The 24,276-nt window shown below is 46.1% G+C and overlaps 1 protein-coding gene across 4 annotated transcripts in view; it reads right to left on the minus strand.

Moving 5' to 3' along the window:
• The window catches only part of MEGF6 (multiple EGF like domains 6), a 202,356-nt gene that overhangs the window by 18,018 nt on the left and 160,062 nt on the right, over positions 1 to 24,276 (minus strand). For all 4 annotated transcript variants that reach the window (XM_033156424.1, XM_033156426.1, XM_033156423.1 and 1 more), the window contains 15 exons: positions 23,769 to 23,939; positions 22,828 to 22,959; positions 20,923 to 21,051; positions 17,101 to 17,229; positions 16,820 to 16,954; positions 16,061 to 16,195; positions 13,379 to 13,504; positions 12,292 to 12,423; positions 9,726 to 9,854; positions 9,509 to 9,640; positions 7,512 to 7,640; positions 6,294 to 6,422; positions 6,064 to 6,192; positions 4,021 to 4,149; positions 1,505 to 1,633 (listed from right to left, as the gene is read on the minus strand). In XM_033156424.1, coding sequence (XP_033012315.1) covers positions 1,505 to 1,633; positions 4,021 to 4,149; positions 6,064 to 6,192; positions 6,294 to 6,422; positions 7,512 to 7,640; positions 9,509 to 9,640; positions 9,726 to 9,854; positions 12,292 to 12,423; positions 13,379 to 13,504; positions 16,061 to 16,195; positions 16,820 to 16,954; positions 17,101 to 17,229; positions 20,923 to 21,051; positions 22,828 to 22,959; positions 23,769 to 23,939 — 1,995 coding nt within the window. The remainder of the gene's footprint in view (positions 1 to 1,504; positions 1,634 to 4,020; positions 4,150 to 6,063; positions 6,193 to 6,293; positions 6,423 to 7,511; positions 7,641 to 9,508; positions 9,641 to 9,725; positions 9,855 to 12,291; positions 12,424 to 13,378; positions 13,505 to 16,060; positions 16,196 to 16,819; positions 16,955 to 17,100; positions 17,230 to 20,922; positions 21,052 to 22,827; positions 22,960 to 23,768; positions 23,940 to 24,276) is intronic.

Raw genomic sequence — 24,276 nt, forward strand, 5'->3', positions numbered from 1 at the left:
CCGAGGGCACGCCAACTCCACTCAAGCCTCCTGAGCTGGCTCTCGCCTCAGACAGAAGGCGCAAATGGCCACGGTCCAAGGCAAACACAGAAAGGGTAAAAATGCAAGATAGGCTGGCTAGGGAACGGCGCCGAGCCGGCCGTTTGGAACGGCACCTTCCGCAGCCTCGTTCCCGGTGCTTTCACAGCGGCCGGGGGAGGCGGGCGCGTAATTGAAACCAGATTCGGGCAATGCCAGTTGCAATTTGCACTGGGAAATTCCAAGTGGATGTGAAGAGGAACCCCAGTCTCGGTTCAGGGAAAAGCCTTTCAAGCATTTTACATGGATTTTAAAAATAGATAAATAAATAAATCACAGTCTACATTTGAAATTTGCTTGTTTTGATCAGTGTAATAAATAGCTTTATACCTGCTTTTAAAATTGCTTGTTTGCTGTTAAATCTCTTTGCCAAAATAGTTATGGAGGCAGCCCTGTAATGCATGAATGTGGGCAGAGGAGGGCAAGCAGGACGACACAAGGGTCTGGGAACCAAGCCTTGTGAGGAATGGAAGAAGGAGATGGGGATGTTTAGCCAGGAGAAGAGGAGACTGAAAGAGGATAGGACAGCCAAGACAGAACAAGCTTGTTTTCTGCTGCTGCTCCAGTATGGGGAGGACCTGAACCAACGGATTCAAAGTACAAGAAACGAGATTGCAAGTAAACATTAGGAAGAACTTTTAGATGCTAAGAGCTGTTCAATAGTGGAATGGGCACCCTCAGAAGGTGGTGGCCTCTCCTTCCTTGAAATGTTTTTAATCAGAGGTCGGATGGCCATCTGTCATAGATTCTTTAGCTGTGATTCCTATAGCATTGCACAGGGTTGGGCTAAATGACCCTCACGTGCAACTTCCATCTCTACAGTTCTGCAATTCCATGAAACAATTTAATCGGCATATCCACTAAAATCCACCAGTCCCAGGGAAAAAATAAAATAAAAATGGTTATTTTGCCATGATTCTGCAGAGGCTAAAATAATAACAAGTACAGTCATACCTCGGAAGTTGAACAGAATCCGTTCCGGAAGTCCATTCGACTTCCAAAACATTTGGAAACCAAGGCACGACTTCTGATTGGCTGCAGGAAGCTCCTGCAGCCAATCGGAAGCCGTGTCAGATGTTTGGGTTCCAAAGAATGTTTGCAAACTGGAACACTCACTTCTTGGTTTGCGGCGTTCGGGAGCCTAAATGTTCAAAGTCGCAAGGCGTTCATCAACCAAGGTATGACTGCGATAATCAAATTATATTAAAAGGCCTCAAAGAAATAAAAATATTATTTAAGTCCACTTATTTATCAAAGGTTGCTTTACTGCTCATTTCAGAGGGTGCAATGTGGATTTTAAACTCGGTTTTTTACATATTGTTAGGTTTTTTGTGTCATTGCTTTGCACCATGCCTCATGAAGGAGATGCCTGTTATAAAGATGTTCGTAAGTTTTAATAAAAGAAAACACAAAATATTCTACTTACGGCTTTGGCACTTCTCTCCTGTCCAGCCGCTGCGGCAAAGGCAGCGCCCGGCCTGCCGGTCACAAAAGCCCTCATTCAGGCAATCACAGCTCTCCTGGCAATTGACCCCATATTTTCCTTGGGTGCACTCTAAGGGAAAGAGACCTTTTCAGATGAGCCTTCCACAGACCGTACCCATCAAAACAGGTGTGCAGGGTGGGAACGTGAGTTGAATGCCTCCCCCCTCCAATGCAAAACACATGATAAATATCCATGTCAGCAGAAAAGCAGCATATCAAGGTTATGTAGCTCAACCTCCCTTAGAGATCTATTTTCTACATGCAAGGAGGCTTACTGTAGCTACATTCTCTGGTGAGACTAGGGGTGGCTGAAGAGTTTGCATCGCATCACTTCTGATTCTGTTCACCCACAAATCCATCCAGTGAGGGAATGCAGCCCCCATGCTGGAAAAAGTTCCCCATCCCCGGCTTAAATTATTGCACCAGAGAGTTCCGCAGATGGAGTGCTGATGGATGGGAGCGTCGCATTATAGGGGTGTGTGTGGCTAACAACAGGTGGCACCATCCTTAAAGCATCTGTTCTGGCTGCCCATCTACTACCAAGCCAAATTCAAGGTTCCTGTATTAATTTGCAAAGCTCTGAACAACTTAAGTCCATGGTACCTTATCCCCAACTACTGGGATCTCCTTCAGGAGCTTTCCCCTAAACCAGGGGTCCCCAAACTAAGGCCCTGGGGCCGGATGCGGCCCAATCGCCTTCTAAATCCAGCCCGTGGACAGTCCGGGAATCAGTGTGTTTTTACATGAATAGAATGTGTCCTTTTATTTAAAATGCATCTCTGGGTTATTTGTGGGGCATAGAAATTTGTTCATTCCCCCCAAAAAAAAAATAGTCCGCCCCCCCCACAAGGTCTGAGGGACAGTGGACCGGCCCCCTGCTGAAAAAGTTTGCTGACCCCTGCCCTGAATTCTACCCTCAAAGAATTTAAAGAACTAATTTCCTTCCTGTTCACAGCAGCTAGACTAATTATTGCCCAACAAGGGAAGGAAACCTGTAATATACCAACAGAGGCTTGGGTTAATAAGATCTGGAGCATTGCGCAGACCATCGGCAACTAATCAAGAGCATCTCCAAAATAAGATATCTTTGACACGATCTGATCTCCCTTTTTTCCCTCTTATTGAAGAAGAACAGGAGATTTTAATGCCATCATCATCCCAGAGGTGTCTGTGGAGGGGATATATTGATTGAAAATGTCCAGCCAACCAGATCGATAGTTGGGTTTCCAAACAATAATAAAAAAAGGAGCGTTCCCCGAATTTGGGAATCTCGTTTGACAACAGCAAGAAGAAATTGAGCCTTTAGTATCACGAGCAAGGCCTTGTGGCATACTCTGCCAGCAAAAGTTCAGAAGGCACCTTCTGTTTCATATTATAGATGCCCAATTGTTATTTTTCCTTTTCCTTCAGGCTGGTTCCAATTTTAACCTCTTCATATGGGAGGAGCAAAAGGATGGCCGGTGAACAGCTCCTTCGAGCTGCTCCTCTGATAAGTTTTTAACTTATTCTATTTTTATTTTATTACTTTTTTTGGCCCATTGATTTGTATTGCTTTTCAAAAAATTTTTACAGATCAACATCAAATTAACTCCAATTTAATACAAATCTAAAAGCTGACTTCCCACCCTGCTTCCATGGTGTTTTTCTTCCCTCCCTTACCCAGTGCTCAGTGTAACGTACATCTCATAATTCTGTTTCAATACTTGAAATATTTTAGCGTTTTATCACTTTATCACTTCTTCATTTCCCCTTGACTGTACATATTTCAATCCCTGCATAGAATTTTATTCAGCTACAACATACTCCCAAAATGTCAAGCAGGGTTACTCTTTTTGCTTTGCCAGCCCACAAAAAAAATTGGTTATATGTCAATATTCCACAAATGCAACTTATTATCCCTCCTGCTATTTTACGTATGGAAAAGTCCGACCGGTAAATAAGAAATCCCCTTTAGCCACAACATTCCATTCCTGCTCCTTTATTTTATTACTTTTAACATTTTAACACGTTCCTCATATCTACACAACATAGTAAGCATTCCCATAGTGCTTTTTATTGTGTGGTTTTATGTATAATTGTTTTAAGTAGTTTTGTTACTTACAGTCGTACCTTGGTTTTTGAACAGCTTGGTTCTCGAACGTTTTGGCTCCCGAACGCCGCAGACCCGGAAGTGACTGTTCCGGTTTGCGAACTATTTTTGGAAGCCGGACGTCTAACGGGGCTTCCGTTGCTTCCGATTGGCTGCAGGAGCTTCCTGCAGCCAATCAGAAGCCGCGCTTTGGTTTCTGGATGTTTTGGAAGTCAAACGGACTTCCGGAACTGATTCCGTTTGACTTCAAAGGTATGACTGTATTTATGGATAACGAGAGAGAAATTTATTATTATTATTATTATTATTATTATTATTATTATTATTATTATTATTATTATTATTATTGCAAAAAAGAAACAGATTACCCTGTTCGCAGGCCAGTCCTGTCCAGCCTTTGGGACACACGCAGCTCCCAGTGACTGGATCACACGTCCCGCCATTTTGACAAAGACACTGCTGCTGGCAGCTTGCTCCAAAGGAGCCATCGGCACACACTGAGGGCACGGGAGGAAAAAAAAGAACAGCAACCAGATCAGAACGCAGCTGAAATCAACTTCCAGTGGGAACAAAAAGGGACACAGAATCTCAATAGGATTCAAACTACAAGAAAGAAGATTCCACCTAATCATTAGGAAGAACTTCCTGACAGTGAGAGCTGTTCGACAGTAGAATTTGCTGCCAAGGAGTGTGATGGAGTCTCCTTCTTTGGAGGCCTTTAAGCGGAGGCTTGACAGCCATCTGTCAGGAATGCTTTGATGGTGTTTCTTGCTTGGCAGGGGGTTGGACTGGGTGGCCCTTGTGGTCTCTTCCAACTCTATGATTCTATGTTTAAGCCACATGTTTTTACCACAAAAGGTAAAGGCCCCTTTTGGAAATCCTCAACGCACAACAAGCTGCTTGCTCTCCATGCTCAGTTCCTGCTTGCACTCCTTCAGCCTCTCCAACATTGAACACCCCCCCCCTTAAGCATGGACGCGTTTCATTAGATGCCAGGATTGGACACGCACAGCCACTCACCCTTTCATTCTGAACAGGGGAGAGGTGCGAATAACATTTTTCTGTGAGCATGGCAGGTCTCTCTTTCCCCCATGGATTGCGAGGTGGGAAATGCCCACATCATTTCCAGGTCCTGCCTCTTCGCCCCAGCACATACAGAATTATATTTCTATGCTGCCTTTCCACAGTTCAAACCTTGCTCTAGGCGGCTTGCAACATGAAAGCAGCACATAACTAGGCAAAGGTACCCCTGACTGTTGGGTCCAGTCGCAGACGACTCTGGGGTTGCGCGCTCATCTCACTTTCAGGCCGAGGGAGCCGACATTTGTCCGCAGACAGTTTTTCCGGGTCATGTGGCCAGCATGACTAAGCTGCTTCTGGCTAACCAGAGCAGCTCACGGAAACGCCATAACTCACGGAAATACATAACTACAGCATAACAAATGTAGTAATAAGCAATTTTAAAAAGCATTTCGAAAAACACAACCAAACTGAACAGTTTATGTATTGTCAAGGCATAAAAACAACCATACCAAAAAAACCCAGTAACTAACACATGGGGACACACGACAAAACCCTTCAGATAGCAACCCAGCTGAAGAAGAAGAAGAGGAGGAGGAGGAGGAGTTTGGATTTGATATCCCGCTTTATCACTACCCGAAGGAGTCTCAAAGCGGCTAACATCCCATTTCCCTTTCTCCCCCACAACAAACACTCTGTGAGATAAGTGAGGCTGAGAGACTTCAGAGAAGTGTGACTAGCCCAAGGGAAGGTCACCCAACAGCTGCATGTGGAGGAGCGGAGACGCGAACCCAGTTCACCAGATTACGAGTCCACTGTTCTTAACCACTACACCACACTGGCTCTCAGTCTGTTGAGCAGCCTCAGCTTCTGTGGCAGGAGTCAGTCAGGGCTCCACCCTCCCAGACCAGGTGGAAAAGGCCTCCCAGACCAGGTGGAAAAGGCCCCTTTTTTTTTAGTATTTTCTTCTGTATACTCCAGGATCTCTCTCTCACACGCACACATTCCCAATCTACTTTCTTACAAACTGTAGTGCCAAGAATTCCTAAACTGGGCAAAGTCTTCGTTAGGTAGTTTAGGAACGTGTCTATGCACTTGTGTGTGTGTGTTCCCTAAAGCTCCACCACAGATGGATTTTTTGCTGGTCATCGCTGAGAACCTACCCACTAGCAGGAGAGAAGGGAAATAGAGAAAAACATCCTGCATGCTAAGAAGAGCAGAAAAGTAAAGAAAAGGAGAAGTCAAGCTCTGCGGCCAACCAGAAACTGGAGGACAGCAGCACTCACCTGACTTGTGATTTGAGAACACTGCCTCCAACAGAGGAAGCCGAACACAGCTATCATGGCTAGTATCTATAGAAAGCCTCCTTACTAATTATTAGCGAACAATACCTTGCTGGCAGGTCTCTCCCGTCCATCCAGGTGCGCAGTGGCACCGACCGCTCATGTGGTCACAGGTGGCCCCATTGGAGCAGCTGCATTCCTGGCTGCAGTTCTCCCCATAGCGATGAGCCTGGCAAGCTGTAGCGGGAGGGAAACAGACAATGAGGGTCGCCACTTTCATGCACGCCCACGGTCAGCTGGCGAGGCTGAGAGGCTGGCACCCAGCACAGGGCACGTACTTTGATTGCAGGTGGGACCGATCCAGCCAGCGGGACAGGTGCAGCGTCCGGTCACGTGATCACAGCGGGCTCCGTTCAGGCACCGGCAGGCCTTGTGACACTCCGTCCCGTAAAAGCCATCAGGGCATGCTGGGGAAAGAAAAACCCGTGCGATAAGTCTGGGCACCAATTCGTATGAGATGGCGGTAAAGCAAAGCCACCTTTCTTTTTTAATTCAGTTAATCTAGATTTTCAAGACAGTTTACAAAAGAGAATCATAAAACAGATCAAAAACCTCAGAAACAAAAGCTACTATTGCAACAACAGTAAAGATACAAAAAAGCAGTAGTTATAAAAGCAGTTAAAATCATGGGCAATCTTTTTTGAAAATGTCTAAAATATTGATGCTTTTGAATTATGGTGCTGGAGGAGACTCTTGAGAGTCCCATGGACTGCAAGAAGATCAAACCTATCCATTGTCAAGGAAATTAGCCCTGAGTGCTCACTAGAAGGACAGATCCTGAAGTTGAGGCTCCAGTACTTTGGCCACCTCATGAGAAGAGAAGACTCCCTGGAAAAGACCCTGATGTTGGGAAAGATGGAGGGCACAAGGGGACGGCAGAGGATGAGATGGTTGGACAGTGTTCTCGAAGCTACTAACATGAGTTTGGCCAAACTGCGGGAGGCAGTGAAGGATAGGGGTGCCTGGCGTGCTCTGGTCCATGGGGTCACGAAGAGTCGGAAACGACTGAACAACTGAACAACAACAAAATATGGCTCTCTGGGCAACCCAGTCATGTGGTGACTTATAAACAACAGCAGCAGCAGCAACAACAACAACAGTAATAAAGAAAACCAACAGAGTGGCAGGGATATTTAGAGAAGGGCCTCTGGTGCCAGGTTTAACAAACAGGTAGGTTCCTTTCTTTAAAAAGAAAAGGGAAAAAAGCTAATATTTTCAGCGAATGTATCCCCTCCTAGACTAGGCGACCATGAAGAGTCTGCTGTCGTTTGGCAAATGGAGAGGCAGAGAAATGAGTGAGCTGGAGTTTAAATGGACATCCCCTCCAGGGACGATACCTTCCTCCTGAAAACATTTCTGGGAGAACTATTGGCACAGCCCTCATTTGAAGAGCGACTGGCAAGGTGAGCAGATCGAAAGGTTCCTCTGTGAATAAGGGGTGGGGAGGATATTAGTAGTAGTATGAGTAACTAAAGTACTGGGTTTGGGTTACTTACAGCGTTCACAGAAGGTTCCTCTCCATCCCGGGGTGCAGGTGCAGGCCCCGCTGACGTGGTCGCAGCCAGCGCCGTTGTCACACTGGCACCTGTGGCGGCAGCTTGGACCAAACCAGCCTTCGGGGCACTCTTGGGAAAAACAAAATACATCAAAACAATGGGGAGGGTGGGGGCGGGGAGAGGGAGAGAGAGGGTTTTTTTTTTAAGAGGATGCAGAGCTGGTGTGTAAAACCAGATGCTGCTAAAAGGACCACCATCTTTCAGGAAAGCACTGCCTCCCACCCAGATGTTCAGGAGGGGAAAGGAGTTTGGTGGGGCCACGATCTTGGATGTTTGATTCCCCTGCTTTGGGAGATGAGGACTCCAAAGCAGGAGGGCATGCAGGGCCAGCCCCAGAACCACTTTCACTGGCCAAGTCTCTGGCAGCAGTGCTGCTACCCTTGGACGACTCCATTGCACTGGCCCCAGGGAGACTGATGGAATGGGCTGGCACCCTTTAACTAAAAAAATGGCAGGGTGGGGTTAGTTGGGTGCTGCTGCTATATAAGGCTCAGTCTCAGTTTGACAGCTGCTGAGGCAACATCAGAGGTCTGCTCTCCCAAAGCACAGTCCGAGTGCCTCCTTGAACCAGCCCTTGCCTTGCCTGAAATCCATGCTCTCCTCACAACAAGCTGCTCCAGTCATGTTCACTCAAAACTAGCATATTTGTTTTACTTATTCCCCAACTTCTTTTGGTTTTATTTTGCTTTCAGTGGAAGACTCAGGTGGTCTTTCTGCTGCCTGTAATGTTGGTGTTTTCCCCATTTGTGTGGCATGAAATGTTCAGGCTTCTTACTACTTCAAAGCATCAGATCTGCCTGGTTTCAGACAGGTAATGTCTGCTGCTTTAGATGCAGTTAAAGGAGGCACACATCCTATAAACTACCTGTTGCTTTCCATGACAGAACTACTAGCTCTTCTCCTGCTTATTACTTCCATGTTTTCTGCCCCAATTGGCATGAACTTCTCAGACTTTCTGCTACTCCTTCAAACGGACAGACTGGCCAAATCTATAATAGAACAAAGGGTCTCTATCTTATAGGCATTAAAAAAAACAACAGAAATACAACCTAATTTCTCTCCTTCCCCTCTCTGTGACCTTCCTGTGACCAGTACAGACTGTTCCAGGTTATATTAATACTTTGTCCCAATACAAAAAAATATGAGAAACAAATAAAATAAATGAAAAAGGAAAGGTGTTTTTTCATGGAACATTCCATTGAATGAGTGGGGAAACTAGTGTTTTGGATTTTCCATTCAATTTGGAAATAAAGATTGTTAGTAATGTCAATAAATGATTTTATTTTTTATTAAATCCAATTTAGAAACAAAGCTGCAGACCCCTAGTGTTTAAGTCACCTGGCTGGGATTGTGAGACAGGTGGTTTTAGGAGCTGAGCACATTTCTTCAAGAAACTGGGCATTCTCCACTGTGGTGCCCTCATCCCAGAATTGCATGGCAATGTACCTCCCTCCCCATGGGAAATAATGACACGTGAGACGTAATATAGGTTTAATGGGCAGAAAGGTCACAACTACCCTTCGAATGAGGGGCAGGTGATGGCACTACCTCCCCTTCTCACCTCTATTGATGTTTTCCAATGCCTAACCGCCCCCTGGCCGGCCGGGTTGGTCAGCCTTTGGGCGATGCGGCGGGAATCCTTCCAATCACACAGGGGCTGAGCTCTCGTCCCCTGCGCGCGTGATCAGGTCGTGAATGCCCGCAATGCCACCTCTTGCGCATGCGCGGAAGTGGTCTTACCTCACAAGAGTCAATCACCTCCCAGTCAGTTTCTCTCTCTCTCTCTCTCTCTCTCTCTCTCTCTCTCTCTCTGTGTGTGTGTGTGTGTGTGTCTCACACACACACATAATCACTCTGCTGGCTGGACATTAACGACACCTTCGCACATGCACAAAGAGTGAGCAAGAGGCTCGAAAACACCGGAAGGCGGCACTCACTCTGATCGCAACGGGTCCCGGTGTAGCCGGCTTCACAGAGACACTGCCCCGTCATAGCGTTGCAGCTCCCATCACTGTTGCTGCAGTTGCAAGTGTTGGTGCAATCGGGACCCCAGCGGCCAGCATCGCAGGCTGAAGAGGAGGGAGGGGAAACCTCATTATTATCATGAATACGACACCGGGTTGCAATTAAGTCCTACTCAGAGTATACCTCTACCTCTTCGGCAATTGTGGCCCGTCCATCCGGGCAGGCAGCTGCACCTCCCCGTCTCAGGGTGGCAGTATCCTTCGTTCCCACAGTTGCAGCGCATTTGGCAATCTTGCCCAAACCATCCAGGTGGACATACTACAAAAGGAGGGGGGGGGCAAGAATCCAATAAATAGTTATTGCTTGTAGCCAGAGTCCATTGCAAATGCAGTGAAATGCCTATTAGCACAGATGTAGGACAGGTAAATAAACTCGGAGTTTAAAATTAAAAGAAGCTTTGAAACGTCACGGGGTTACTCTTAACATTGAGCGTGCTCCAGTTACGCGAGTTACTTTTGCAAACCGCTGACATTTGCTTCAAGATTCTTGCTCTGATTTTCTTCGCTGCAATTGCAAGCAAGGCAACTTGATAGGATATATGTTCATGTTCGATGGATAACAAGTCAATGAGTCTGTTCCGCACTTTGCTCTCCCCCCCCCACTACATTGTGACACCAGATTGCAATTTCTTTCCTTTTTTAAATTTGTTTTTTTTTCATGCATTTTCCAATATCCAATTTATACATCCTATTTTTCCATCATGTGGTATTTGCAGACTTTCCAACCCAGCATTCCGAGGCAGTCTAGATATACCTTGTTTTGCTACGTATCAGATACTTTATCCATCCATCCCCCCCCCCTTTTCCCTCTTTGTTATAGTTCACTGTTGCTCATAAAGTTACCCCAACTTGAAAATTGATTTTGGTATCATATCATTTTAAATCCTCCCCAAAGCTTTCCCTCTCAGACCTTATCGGTTTGTCACCCCGATTCCTTATTTTGGCTGTCAAATTGGCAAGTTCTGCAAATTCTATAAGCTTAGGCAGTCTGTTCTTTTGTTGGGATTGCTCAATCTTTCTATATGCAGTGGTGCCCTGCTAGACGAATGCCATGCTAGACGAAAAACTTGCTAGACAAACGGCATTCGCTAGCGGAAGGCTGCCCCGCAAGACGAAAAAGTCAATGGGGCTGCCTCGACAGACGGGGGGAAAAAATTTCGGCGCGAAAACCTCCGCGCTGCATTGCCGCTTCGCTAGACAAAAAAATTGCTCTACGAAGACACTTGTAGAACGAATTATTTTCGTCTAGCGGGGCACCACTGTGTGTGTGTGTATATATATATATATATATATATATATATATATATATGTGTGTGTGTGTGTGTGTGTGTGTATGTATGTATATATATATATATATATATATATATATATATATATATATATATATATATTAGTACAGTCAAGATTGCATTTTCTTTCTAGGACGGGCATTATGGTTGGGCAGTGCAATAAAACATTTTACTAAATCCTTCATACAACCATTTCCACAAACACACAATCAAAGTTAACCGATGCTCCAGATCAGCACATCATTAAAAAAAAAAAAAATCCTTCCGGTAGCACCTTAGAGACCAACTAAGTTTGTTATTGGTATGAGCTTTCCTGTGCATGCACACTTCTTCAGGTACCATGCACACAAAAGCTCATACCAATAACAAACTTAGTTGGTCTCTAAGGTGCTCTTTTGTTTCAACTATGGCAGACCAACACGGCTACCTACCTGTAATTGGTACATCAGATCACCTCTAGGGCAGGATGGGAGGAGGAGGAACGGTGCAAAGCCAGTTGGGCCCATAAGTATTGGGGGGGGGGGGGTTGCCATTGAGACTGGCAGAGTCGAGGGAGCCCAGCAGGCACCGTGCTCTTGCGCGACTCCCATTCATTTCACTGGCGCTTACTTGGAAGAATCCACACTGGATGTTGCTTCCGTTGACCACACGTGTCAAATTCAACTATATTATTATTATTATTATTATTATTATTATTATTATTATTATTTCAACTTATACACTGCCCTCAGGGCGGTTCACAACAGGACCACAACATATACAATCAAACCAAAAGCAATAACCCAATAACCCCCCCTCCAAAAAAGTCACATTCTCAAAGGGTGTTGGATGTCAATAAGATCCACCAAAGGCCTGGTTAAAAAAGAACGTTTTTGCCTGGCACCTAAAGGTGTATAATGAAGGTGCCAGGCGAACTTCCCTGGGGAGAGCATTCCATAGATGAGGAGCCACTGCAGAGAAGGCCCATTCTCATGTTGCCACCCTCTGGACTTCTCAAGGAGGAGGCACATGACGGAGGGCCTCAGAAGATGATCTCAGGGACTGGGTAGGTTCATATGGGAAGAAGCAGTCCTTGAGGTACTGCGGTCCTGAGCTGCTATGAACTTCCACTTCTATCTTCACTGCAGGTATTTAAACAGAGGTTGGATGGCCATCTGTCATGGATGTTTCAATTGAGATTACGGCATTGCAAGGGGTTGGACTGGAAGACCCTTGGGGATCCCTTCCAGCTCTACAGTTCTATGATTTTATGTCTATACTTATTAGCGGCATCTCTGTTGGGTTCTAGGCCAAGAATCTCTCCCGGCCCAACCTGGAGATGTCAGGGGTTGACCTTGGGACTTTTGGCATGCAGAGTAGGTGTCCTTGCCTTCACTTCTAACCCTGCTAAAGACAAGAGCTGCTTACCGTCTTGACAATGGCTGCCTGTATATCCAGGAAGGCACAAGCAAACGCCAGTGGCAGGATCACACCGGGCACCATTCTTGCACTCTGGGCAGAGCGCCTGGCAGCCTCTACCCCAGTGGCCTTCAGGGCAATCTGCATCAAGAGAGAGAGAGAGAGAGAGAGAATGAATGTTGAAGTCCCGGATTGGCAATGGACTCTAGTTTCTCTAGGCAGCGCTAGGCTCACCTGCACCCACAGCGGCTTCCCCACGAGGCAGTCCTGAGCACCTGTGGCACACGTGGGGACACCAGAGCCATTTGGGTGGATCTTTCCTAACCTAGCAGCAGGCAGGAGGAGAAAGCGAGCCACACAATCACACATTGTCAGGGTTTCGCTGAAGGAAGAATAGAGTGGCTGGAGTGATGTTGTTGCCATAAGGACATGGTTGAGTGATAGTGCGTGTGAGGGTGTGCAAGGCCATTTGTGAGCTCCTTGGAGAAAAAGGTGGGATGCAAACACAATGAATGAATGAGTTAATTGTGCCCATTAACTTCAGTGGGTCTACTCTGAATAGGAGTAGCCCTGAATACCACCTATAATCCTGAATGTGTCCATCCACCAACAGCATAGCAAGGTCAGGGGAAACTCAAAGCTTAGTCCTACTCTGAGTAGACCCACCGAAGTTAAGGGGCACGATTAACTTACTCATTTATTGCGTTTACTGTACATCCCACCTTCTTCTCCAAGGAGCTCACTGCAGCATATGTGGTTCTCCTCATTTAATCCTCACAATAACCTTGTGAGGTAGGCTAGGCTGAGAGGCAAGGTGAGCTTCATGGCCCTAGTCTCTCCCAGGTCCTAGTTTGACAGACTAAACATTACGCCACACTGGCTCCATAAACCTCAGTTGCATTAACCTCTGTGGGTCTACTCTGCCCATAACTAAGTTGAATTAGTTAAATTAAAATGTCACATGGCACTGCGTGGAATCAACGGGCACGACCTTTCCCTACATCTTCAAGCTGCGAGAAGTTCCAGCTCTTCCTTCCTGTGACACAGGGAGCATTCAAGTGTTCAGAGGTGGAGACATGGGACTTCCCTTACTCACCGTGGCTGCAATCCACACCAGTCTTCCCGGCCACACAGTGGCACTGCCCAGTGAAGCGGCTACACTGCGAACCACTGCAGGAACAGGTCTGTAAACAGTTCATGCCAAACTTGCCTTCTGGACATTCTGAAAAGCAAAGGAGGACATGCAGCGATTAAGACAACACACGTGTCCCTAGGAATGGTATTTTTCCCTGAAACTCCTGACGCCAAGATTACCTGCCCAGATTTGTTTTCCATCCAGTTCTCATCTTTGCCTTCACTGTCCTCGACAACGTTTAATCCAATCGGTTAAAGTGGCCATGTGGCATTTTCTGGTTATGTTGTGGACACCCAGAAGCAAAAGGACATGGGTTCACCATGGTCAATCTGACTAAACACGAATGTGGTTGTTTGTGGACAGTGACAGCAAAAAGAAGAAGCAAAATGCCCCCCTTCCAGCAAAAGGGCCTTTTTAGTGGTGGCTCCTTGTACATGGAACTGCTTCTCTGCAGAGGCACACCCGGCCCATATCTTAATAATTTTAGGTGGCTATTTAAGATACACCTTCTTCAGCAGGCATTTGGACGAAGAGAGACCTGGTTGCTCCTGCTATTAGCAACTATTCTTTAGTTTATTTATTTCCCTGGATTTATATACCACTTTATTGTAATAAAAACTCAACACCAACATTCAAAAAAATTATTAGACTCATAGAATGGTAGAGTTGGAAGGGAACCCAACCCTCTGCAATGTAGGAATCTCGACTAGATCATACATTGTGAGTGGCCATCCAAACTCTGCTTAAAAGCCTCCAAGGAAGCTAAAAACTGGATTAAGACATGTGTCAATAGTGCACATGTCACAATCATAAAAAGTAACCTAAAACAAATAGCACATGGTAGCGTAAATAAATAAATTGGGTTGTATCCAGTACTATTCCTCCTCAGAGCAGACCCAGTGAAATTAATCACAGAATTATAGACAGATCCAATCCCCCGGCAACACAGGAATCAGGCTAACTTAGGCCCATTAATATCACTGGGCCAAATTCAATTAAGTTGTTGTGCTAGCACAACAGGACTTTACCCTTCTCTCCTTCCCAAATCTGCCTTGGGGGGCCACCCACTGCAGAACAGTGCATGGGGGAGGGGGACGAGAGGGGACACTGTTCTGTCAGGCAAGCAGAAAGGTTTGTGCAGACAGAACTATTGCCTTATGCCAAATCCCACCCAGCGGATCCCTCCTTGAGTAGGCCTTGGTTGGATGCAGCCCAAAACATTTCAAATAACCAATGAATAAATAAAATGATCTAGACTACAGAAGCAGCCTGGTGGGTGTGCAAAGGCGAGGTGCTCGTTTATGCTGGGGCAGGTCTTGCACAGATGCAAGCCCTGAGCCGCAAACACACAATCAAAAAAGTTCATCGGGGGGCAGGGATTGGTGGGGACAGACACACCACACACACACACACACACACACAATGATTAAGGATCTAAAGCAACAACAGCATCACTTTTGTGCATTCTTTCCTCTAAGCTAATAGGTGACAGATGTTCCTCTTCCCTTTTAATAGCTTCCAGATTTTGTATCGAAGTCCGGAGCTCAATATTGCCATTTTAAAAATTTACGTTATTTCCTGTCCCTTCTTCCTTGGGGGCTTGAAATCTCCCCCAATGAGCTTGTGTTGCTTTTCAAGCCGCCCAGTCCATCATCATATACCACTGCCTACCCCCCCCCCACCCCAATCAGCCCAGATTGCTGCAACATAGCACTTGTAATCCAGACAGATCTTAGCAAGGATTCCTGCTTTCTCTGCGACTGAAAAGTGAGATTCTTCCTGGGGGACTAAGACATATTCTCTGCAAAACAAAAACTCAAACCTTTGATCAGGCATAGGCTAGGATCCAAAAGGAGAAGGAAAGGAAATGAACACTCAGATATTGGTGTTGCCCAATTAAAAGAACACACACTATTTATTCCATAAAATGCAAATACTTTAAATAAATCAGCTTGATTAATTAATCATAGATTTGTACAGTTGCAAGCGATCCCCTAGGGTCATCGAGTCCAACCCCCTGAAATGCAGGAATCGCAGTGCTCTCGTTTTATTTAAACTCTGGAAAGGTAGGTGAGCTCTCTGAGAGTGTATAACCAGAGACACCCCCGCAAAAAAGGTCCAGGGAGCTTTTTCATGGCGGTAGACATAGGAATGAATGTAAATTTAATCCGTGTACAGCAGGCCGGTTTCCGAACACACTCACACAGCCCATACGACCCACCCTCCAGCCAGGCAGAAACACACACAAGGAGGATGCAAAGAAGGGCTGTGGCTTGGGGAGAGTGCCAATGGCCAAGGAGAAAGCTCTGGGGGGCCGCATCTGGGCTTCAGGTTCCCCACCTGTGCAACAAAGCTGTCGCCCGCCTGCAGGCAACGATGGCACCAAGGTTGGACAGCTTAAAATAGGATTAGGCAAATTCCTGGTAGGGAGGGCCAGCAATGGCTGCTAGACAGAATGTCTGCACCTTGCTCCACTTCTGGAGGCAGCAACGCTTCTGGGAAACACAAGAGGAGAGCTCTCTCATGCTCGAATCCCGCTTGCTGGTCCACCACAGGCCACCGTGAGAACTGGGTGCTGGATGAGATGGGCCATTGGCCTGATCCAGCAGGCTCTTCCTATGTACACCCCAAAGCAGACCTTACCCTGGCTGCAGTTCTCTCCGTGGTAGCCCGCTGCGCACTGCTTCTGACACTCTCCGCTGACATGGTCACAGGGCGAACCAGAGGGGCAATCGCACTTGCTTCTGCACCTGGCGCCGTAATAGCCTGGATCACATTCTGAGAAGGGAGATAATCAACACCAAGCATTTAATGCAAGGCTGGACAGTGAGGAGAGAGGCGGCAGCTGACAGGTGGGCAACAACATCCTTGGTCCCGGGGTTTAATCCACAAGATGGTCCACTGAAATAGTCCTCCCCAACCTTGGATCCTGTTGGACAGCACCTGTGGGCATGCAGGCTGGGGCTGATGGGTGCTGGAGTGCAATGTTGGGGGACCCCCCAGGTTAGGGGGGCTGCACTGAAAGAAAAATACAGATCCAACACCGGTCAGAATAGACAGTCAGTATCCTTCATCCCTGGGCCTCTAGATGTGGATGGACTACAATGCCCATCATCCATGACCATTGGCTATGCTGCCATGGATAATGGGTGTTGTAGTACGGCAACATCTACAGTGGAAGGGTCATAGCAGAGTGGTGCAGAGCCTGCAGATGGTCCCAGGTTTAATCTCCACAAGTTGAGGTCGGACAGATGCCTTGTCTGAAACCCAGGAGAGCGGCTGCCGGTCAGTGTGGACAACACTGAGCTCGTTGCACCAATATTCTGACTCAGCAGAAGGCAGCTTCCTATGTCCCCTACAAGAACCTGAGTACCTGACACCAACTGCACAAGAGCAACTCACTTTTCTGGCATCTGTCACCGGAGTAGCCGGGTTTGCACACGCAAGTGCCGTCCTTTTTGTCGCACTCCTGGCTGTTTGCTTGTGTGCACCGGCATTCCTCTGAGCAGCCTGTGCCGTAGGCCCACTTTGGACAAGCTAACGTGGAATGGTAGTGGGGGGCAGGGGGGAGAGAATCAAGAAAAAAAAAGTAAATGGACTGGGGGAGGGGAAATACACTTATTGGGGTGGACCCCAAGAGCCCCCTCAATGTCCCCAGGTGAACAAGTTGCCCAGCTGATTACCTAAATGACAATATCGCCCATAAAGGCCTGGGTCACACAGGCAGGCCCCGTAGATTCGGTGGCAGCGCCCTCTGTTGGCACAGTTGCATTTCTTCCTGCAATGCTTCCCGAAAAATCCTTTGGGGCAGCCTGGAAACAAACAAGCAAATGAAGATGGTCAAAGCGGAATGATAGGCTGGTGTAGGCTACCCTCTTTCTCAAACTTGGGTCCCCAGATGTGGTTGGAATACAACTCCCATCTGGCCAGTGCTCAGGGATGATGGGATACGTAGTTCAAGAACATCTGGGGAATCCAAGGCTAAGAAAGGCTGGATTAAATCCTTGATGCCTGAAGTGTCCCAGTCACCAAAGGCATCTCAAGCCAAGTCCTTTCCATTTGCTGTTGATGTCAGAGGACCCTCTGGGACATCAGACCAATTTTGAATTTTGTTTATACCTTCTTGCTTAGTCTTATCTTATTACCCTCAATGCCAAAAATGGCTGCACATCTTTCTTGCATGGAGTGAGGGAAATGAATGCAGTATCAGGTGCCTCTTGCACTCATTCCTGCTCTTCTTGAGTTTCCTTTCCTAGCAAATTGCTTCCATGTGTTCCTAACTATTTCTGTGAGGTCATGTTAATGGATTTCATTTTTGTTTCTTAGCTTTGGACAAAACATCCGTCAATTATTATTTTTCTTAAATAACCTCTGGGGTGGGAAAAGGTACAGTATGTGGCATCGTGTGACAAGAGTGGGGGATCGGGATCGAAGAGACCTGGGTGACGATTGCTACTCAGCCATGAAAATGCCTTTGGTGGCCTTAGGAACATTGTAGTTACTGTGACTCCTGACCTCTGTTCTCCCCATTGAAGGGAGCATTTATATTTTATCTCACAATCATGCATAGGTTTCATTCCCACACATTCCACAAGAAAGCGTGATTGAGAGATGTACATCCTTGAGCATCAATGCACACCTATCTAGGAGCCCTGATGAATGGTCACATCTGCATAAGGATGTGTGCTTGTTGACGATGTGTTTACTGCAGAAAACGCAAGGTAACCATAGTGTGAAAATGAGGGACAATCAGAGACAAAGGGCCTGGAAATGTGAGTTACAATGTGGAACTGTAGTTGATGGTAATCGCGATATCGTCCTGATAATGGATGCCCCCAAAATATTATAGTGCATTCTCAGCTCTTAACAGGATGGACAGAACATTCAATCAACCTCCTGATGACCCTTAACCAATCATGGCTGCAGTGGGAAACGTCAAATCAGGAGGGGGAGAGGATGGGAAAAGTTGGTTTTGACAATTTAGGGAAGTCGCTAAGGGGCTTAGGAGTTTGTCTGGTACAATAAACCTGGTAAATTCATGAGGTAAAGGAAAAGGTCCTAGAAAATAGCTAGAGTTGTTTTACTGGCATTGTAAGGCAGATAGCTATTCTACAGAGCAACAGAAATAGTTTTGTGGAATAGACTCATCAGTAAATTTTTCATTTAAACCTGTAACAGCATTTACGACTGATTAGTAGCCTATTGTGCTTTTACTAATGAAACCATTAAGCATCATTTCTCACTAAGTGTTTAATTAAATAAAGTCCAGTTTTTTTTCCAATGTGCCTCAGCTTAAATTGATATCCCGAACTGGGAATAAGTTGCCTTAGGAGTCCCAACGTTAAGAGTCCTTGTTGCCGATCAATAGTGTAGGCCACCACGTATAGACAACCCCTGAATTCTTATCTGATTTATACAGGAAGGGCCCAAGTTTATACCTCCCTAGTTTCAGTCACGTTGCCTCACCTCCCATCTTCACTTAGGGAGTTTGTCACACCCTGTTTTGAATTTTTATTAATCAACAAAACATGGCTATAGCATTCTGCTGTTTACAAGATTTATAGACTGCTTTTCAGTTTTAGAAATTCCCAAAGCAACTATGAGCACATCAAAGCATCTGCCACATGCAAGGAATGGGAATGAAATTTGATTTGGGTTTTAATGCAAAGCTACCTAATGTTGGAAGTTTGGGTGCAACTCAGCTTGCTGAGAGGGGTTTAGACCAATAGAGTAGCAGACCTCCAGATTCCTAGACAATCTCTGTACCTTTAACACTATGCTGACTTCTCTCTGTATCCTTGATGTTTAGACTGATAAGTCTTGGGTTGCATCCTGTTTACAGCTTCCTTCTCCTCCTAGTTAGTTAGCTAGGGCTATAGAGCTCTTTCTTACAAAGAATGCACTTTCTTTAATAGACATTAGCATTCTTACTTTATACCAAGTTTCAGCCTTTATACTTTGTAGTCTCAGCAAGGAAGGACTCTATATGCTAACTCCTAGTTCACATTTTCTGAAACGATACGCAAAGCGTAACTGAACTAGCCTTCAAAAATTCAGACTTTTCTGAATTTTTCAATTCAGTTCCCCAAACAAAACATGGATGCAAAATGTGCCTATTAGGGAAAGTGTGCTTGAAGCTGCATACATGAATGGAAATAAATATGCATTACATTAGGGAATGACAAAAATGCAGCTGGAGGCCTCCTGAAGTCCTTCCTTTTCGACAAGCCTTTTGAAGCAAAGGCCTTCATCCTAGTCTGTACCTGGACTAGATTTGAATTTGTTCTCTACTTGTGAAAACTGTTTTTAATTGTTTGTTTTAATTCTTCTTATAAATGAAATAGTGTAATATTTTCATTACTGTCATGAAATCATTTTCAGATGTTTTACGGGAGGCGATACATAAGTGGAACCAGAGGGGATGCACTGCATTGCATTGAATTGCATTAAAATGTTCATGAGGACTTTAAAAATGTATATCAGAAACTCATGCAGAAATGTGGAGAGCTCAACTTAAGACCAAGGGGAAAATAAGAAACAGAGGGAAACTGCAATTGGCAGACATATCCGTCCCACTTCGTATGATCCCAAACCTTTCTTGCTAGAGGAGGTTGAGGCCAGATTCATATCATGCATTGAAAGAGCTTTGATAACTCTTTAAACAGTCAGGGCTTCCCCCCCAAAAAATTCATGGGGATGTAGTTTGTTAAGGGTGCTGAGAGTTGTTAGGAGACCCCCTATTTCCTTCCCAGAGCTATGGTTTCCAGAGCGATTTAACCATCAATCCCTTTTCAAAGGAAACTCTGGGAATTGTAGCTCTGTGAGGACATGTAACAACTCTCAGAAGCCTTCACAAATCATACCAGCAGATAGAGTACCGAAATCAGGTCTTTAAAAAACTCTCAGCACCTTTATCCAATTACAGCTCCCATAATTCGGAGGGTGGGCTATCCCAGCACTTGGGAGGGTTATTGGGTTTTTGTTTTCGTTTTTATTGTGAATTTTGTGGTTCTATATCTTGATTTTATTTTGTGAACTGCCCTGAGAACTCCAGGTATAGGGAGGTATATAAATTCAATAAATGATAATAATATAGTGGTAACTCGGAAGTCGAACAGAATCCATTCTGGAAGTCTATTTGACTTCTAAAATGTTCAGAAACCAAGGTGCAGCTTCCGATTGGCTGCAGGAAGCTCCTGCAGCCAATCGGAAGCTGTGTAAGCCGCGCTGGACATTCGGGTTCCAAATAACGCTTGCAAACCGGAACACTCACTTCCGGGTTTGCAGCGTTTGGGAGCCAAAACATTCGACTCGCAAGGCGTTCGGGCTCCAAGGTACGGCTGTAGTAGTAGTAGTAGTAGTAGTAGTAGTAATAATAATAATAATAATAATAATAATAATAATAATAATAATAATAATAATAAATGTACAGTGCAAATGTGACCTTAAGTGGAACCCTTTTCCCAACTCATAGCAGGAGAGCAGAAAAGAGGTCTGAGCCTTACCGTCCTCACACAGTTCCCCGCTGACTCCAGGCGGGCAGCGGCAGGCTCCTGTCACCGGGTTGCAGGTACCTCCGTTTTGGCAGAGGCAGGTAGAGCTGCAGTTCCTTCCAAAGGTACCTTCTGGGCAGGCTGTGAGAGGGAGATAGGAAGAGACGACCCATGAGATGCTAGAAACAGATGGGCCGGGCCAGTGGAAACTGCGGAGGACTTTAAAAGAGAATTAGATAGATCCATGAAAGATAAGTCTGTTGCTGGCTACCAGCCACAATGGCTATATTTCAGGGATATGCTTCAATCAAATGCTGGATCCCACACTGAATCAGATTGATTTGGGTCCAACCCATGATTTAGCCAAAGCCGAATGAGGCACCCCTGGATCCCTCTGATGGGATCAAGTCCGCCCGGAATGATAAATAAATAAAATAAATAAACCTTTATTGTCACTACACCACCTGTGTGCAGTGAAATTAAACGAGCTCCCCTCCCCTCCCCACACATGCACTCAGTCTTGTTCGCACTTTGTGTTCTTGTCGGAAATCAATTGCACCACTATTCTTTAACCTGTTGGTGTGGCTGACTATACTTCTATATCTCCTGCCCAAAGGTAGGAGATTAAAGAGGTGCTGGCCAGGTGTGAGTCATCCCTGAGAATTTTCCTCGCTCTCCTGAGGCAGTGGTCTCCTGCGATGTCATCTAGTGATCTCAGGAGACAGCCCATGATATCATGTGCTGTATTCACCACCCTCTGTAGGGACTTTCTGTCCATGACTGTCAAACCAGCGTACCACACTGTAATACAGCATGAAAGGACACTTTCTATTGTGGACCGGTAGAAAGAGGGACTCAGTACGCATCCCTGTGGGGTGCCAGTGCTGAGCTTCAGAGAGCTTCAGAGAGGAAGATGTTACAGGCCCAATCCTCACTATTTGTGTGCGATCTCTCAGGAAGTCTTTAATCCAATCACAGATGGTAGAAGAAAGATCCAGGGCTCTTAAAAGGAGGGACAAAGGAGAATCACCTCCCTTCCTGACTGTATAGACCCATGGACTTGCAGGGTTGCAAGGGGACACAAAGGGTCATCTGGCCCAACCCCCTGCAGTGCAGGGATTCATCCTGGGTCGCAATGGAGCTGCTCCAAAGCACCAGTCTGGGTCCTAAAATCAGATAGGGGGGGCATATAAAAGCCCTATGCTTTCCCTCCACCGTCAGAGGAATGTATGCCTCCCAGTTGCTGGGAATCGCAAGTGGCAAGAGTGCTGCCGCATTCAGGTCCTGCTTGCCAACTTCCTGTAGGCATGTGGTTAACTGCGGGACGGGCCTTTGTCTTTCTTGCGAAAGCCAAACATAAAAAGAAGACCTTCTTCTAAGATAGGCATCAGTTCATTTGGTGGCAGGTGACTGGGCAGGGAAGGTGCAGGCATGACTCAATTCTGCCTATAGACTCAATTGGTCCCTTGAGGGTGGTGGCGGCAGTGGGAAGTGGTGGTCTCTGTTTTTCCAGAGTGGCCAGACACTGTGTTGGGAGACAGAATCCCCAAAGGTTCCCGTTGGTGTCATAAAGAGTTCATTAGCCTTTCAAAAGCCAGCAATGCTTCTAATTCGCCGCCGATAGGTTTACAGCTGCTGTCTGATCCAAGGCACACAAAAAATGCCTGGACTGCAGACTGGGATCTCAAGGGGCAGATAGTGGCAATGGCCTCCACACAACTTTACTGAGCGCTTTTGCCGGGTAGTTCTAGTCCAAGCTAAACATGATAAAATGCAGGCCTTTGGTGCTATTCCAAGCCAGCTGGCTCACCGCTGCCCCAACGCTCTTCACATTTAATGGCCTCTAGGAAGGAAACACTTTGACAGGTCATAAAAGGCGGCCCCATCGTTTGCCGGGGTATCGCCTTCCCAACTCACTTTGGTTGCAGAGGATCCCACTCCAGCCAGCAGGACAGTTGCAGCCTGTCCGGTCCTCATTGCACACCCCTCCATTTTGGCAATCGTCACACGTCAGGCTGCAGTCGTGGCCGAAGGTGTCGTCCAAGCAGACTGCAAGAAAGGTAAACTGTTACAGAGCTCAACCTTGAACCAAGAGGCAACAGTAGCGTAATACTTTTATGAGGGCTAACTGGGGGAGGCTCCTAGCTCAGTGCTTAGCATGCTGAAGGTCCCAGGTTCAATCCCTGGGACCTCCAGGTAGGACTGGGAGAAAGTCCCGTCTGCAACCCTGAAGAACCACTGCCAGTCCGTGTAAACAACACCGAGCTAGATGGACCAATGCTGTTGTCCGGAATAATGATGTAAATGGATCGTTTGATTCATTTAAACAGCTGCATCGTAAGATTCAGCAATGCACAGAAGCTGGTGTGGATAGCTAAGTTCCAAACCACAGTTTAGCAAATCAGGTCATTTTGTGTTGGAAATCACAAAGACTGAATTCACGTCTCCCAGTACTGGAGTGCAATATGTTCAGAATAAATAAAATATATTTCAGTGTCTAACTGCATGATTTTTTATGGTTCTCCTGCAGGATAATCACAAGAAAAGGAAGTGTTCAGTAATAAATTTGGGAGTCTGCAAGCTGTAGACCCTATAGAATGAAATCTGAGTAGGTAAACTTGCAGGACATACACATTTGTCGCCCAACAGAAACAAAAAGTATGTATGTTCAGTGGAATAGTGATTGTTGCTGGTATGTGTTATGATGGAGGAATAGAAAACCAGAGAAATGAATAATGGAATGGAATACCTGGGAAAAGGGCAAGCCTAGCTGGCCGGCCGCAACCCTGAACAGGAGCACTAATTTTTGGAAGGAGGATACAGTGCAATGTTTTGCTGTGGGTCCCACGTGTGCTTACTGAATTTCTCAGACAGCGTGTGCTCTCCTCTTGCTTCCGCCTCCTCCTCCTCCTCCTCAAGGTAATCTTCATCAAATAGCTGGGTGAGCTCATCTCGCAGGACCGCCACGTGGGGGAGCGGACGGAAGATGGGACGCCGGCCATCCAAGGCCTCCACTGGTTCATCGAGCACTGCGGAGAAAAAGCAAACCACGCCAAGGGCATTTAAGGAATGCCAAGGACCCAGAAAAATGGTCTGATCATTCACCAAAAGAAATAAACTCAATATGGGAGCTGAGCAGTGTACAATGGTCTACACTGTTTTATGTTGTAAAGAATCTAAATGCCCTTTCCCAAAATGACACACACCTTCTGTATGTGGACCCTTCTTCACGCATTACATTTTTAGGTATAGCTTGAGAAGGGTGGCCAAACATTGAGCATGTGCTTTAGATGAGGGTGCAGGACCTCTTTATTTGGCCCTTCGGATAATGCCTGGATGAGGACAGAGTTTGGGGGAGTACAACAC

This window comes from Lacerta agilis, chromosome 8 (assembly GCF_009819535.1).
Source record: "Lacerta agilis isolate rLacAgi1 chromosome 8, rLacAgi1.pri, whole genome shotgun sequence".
Classification (NCBI taxonomy): Eukaryota; Metazoa; Chordata; class Lepidosauria; order Squamata; family Lacertidae; genus Lacerta; species Lacerta agilis.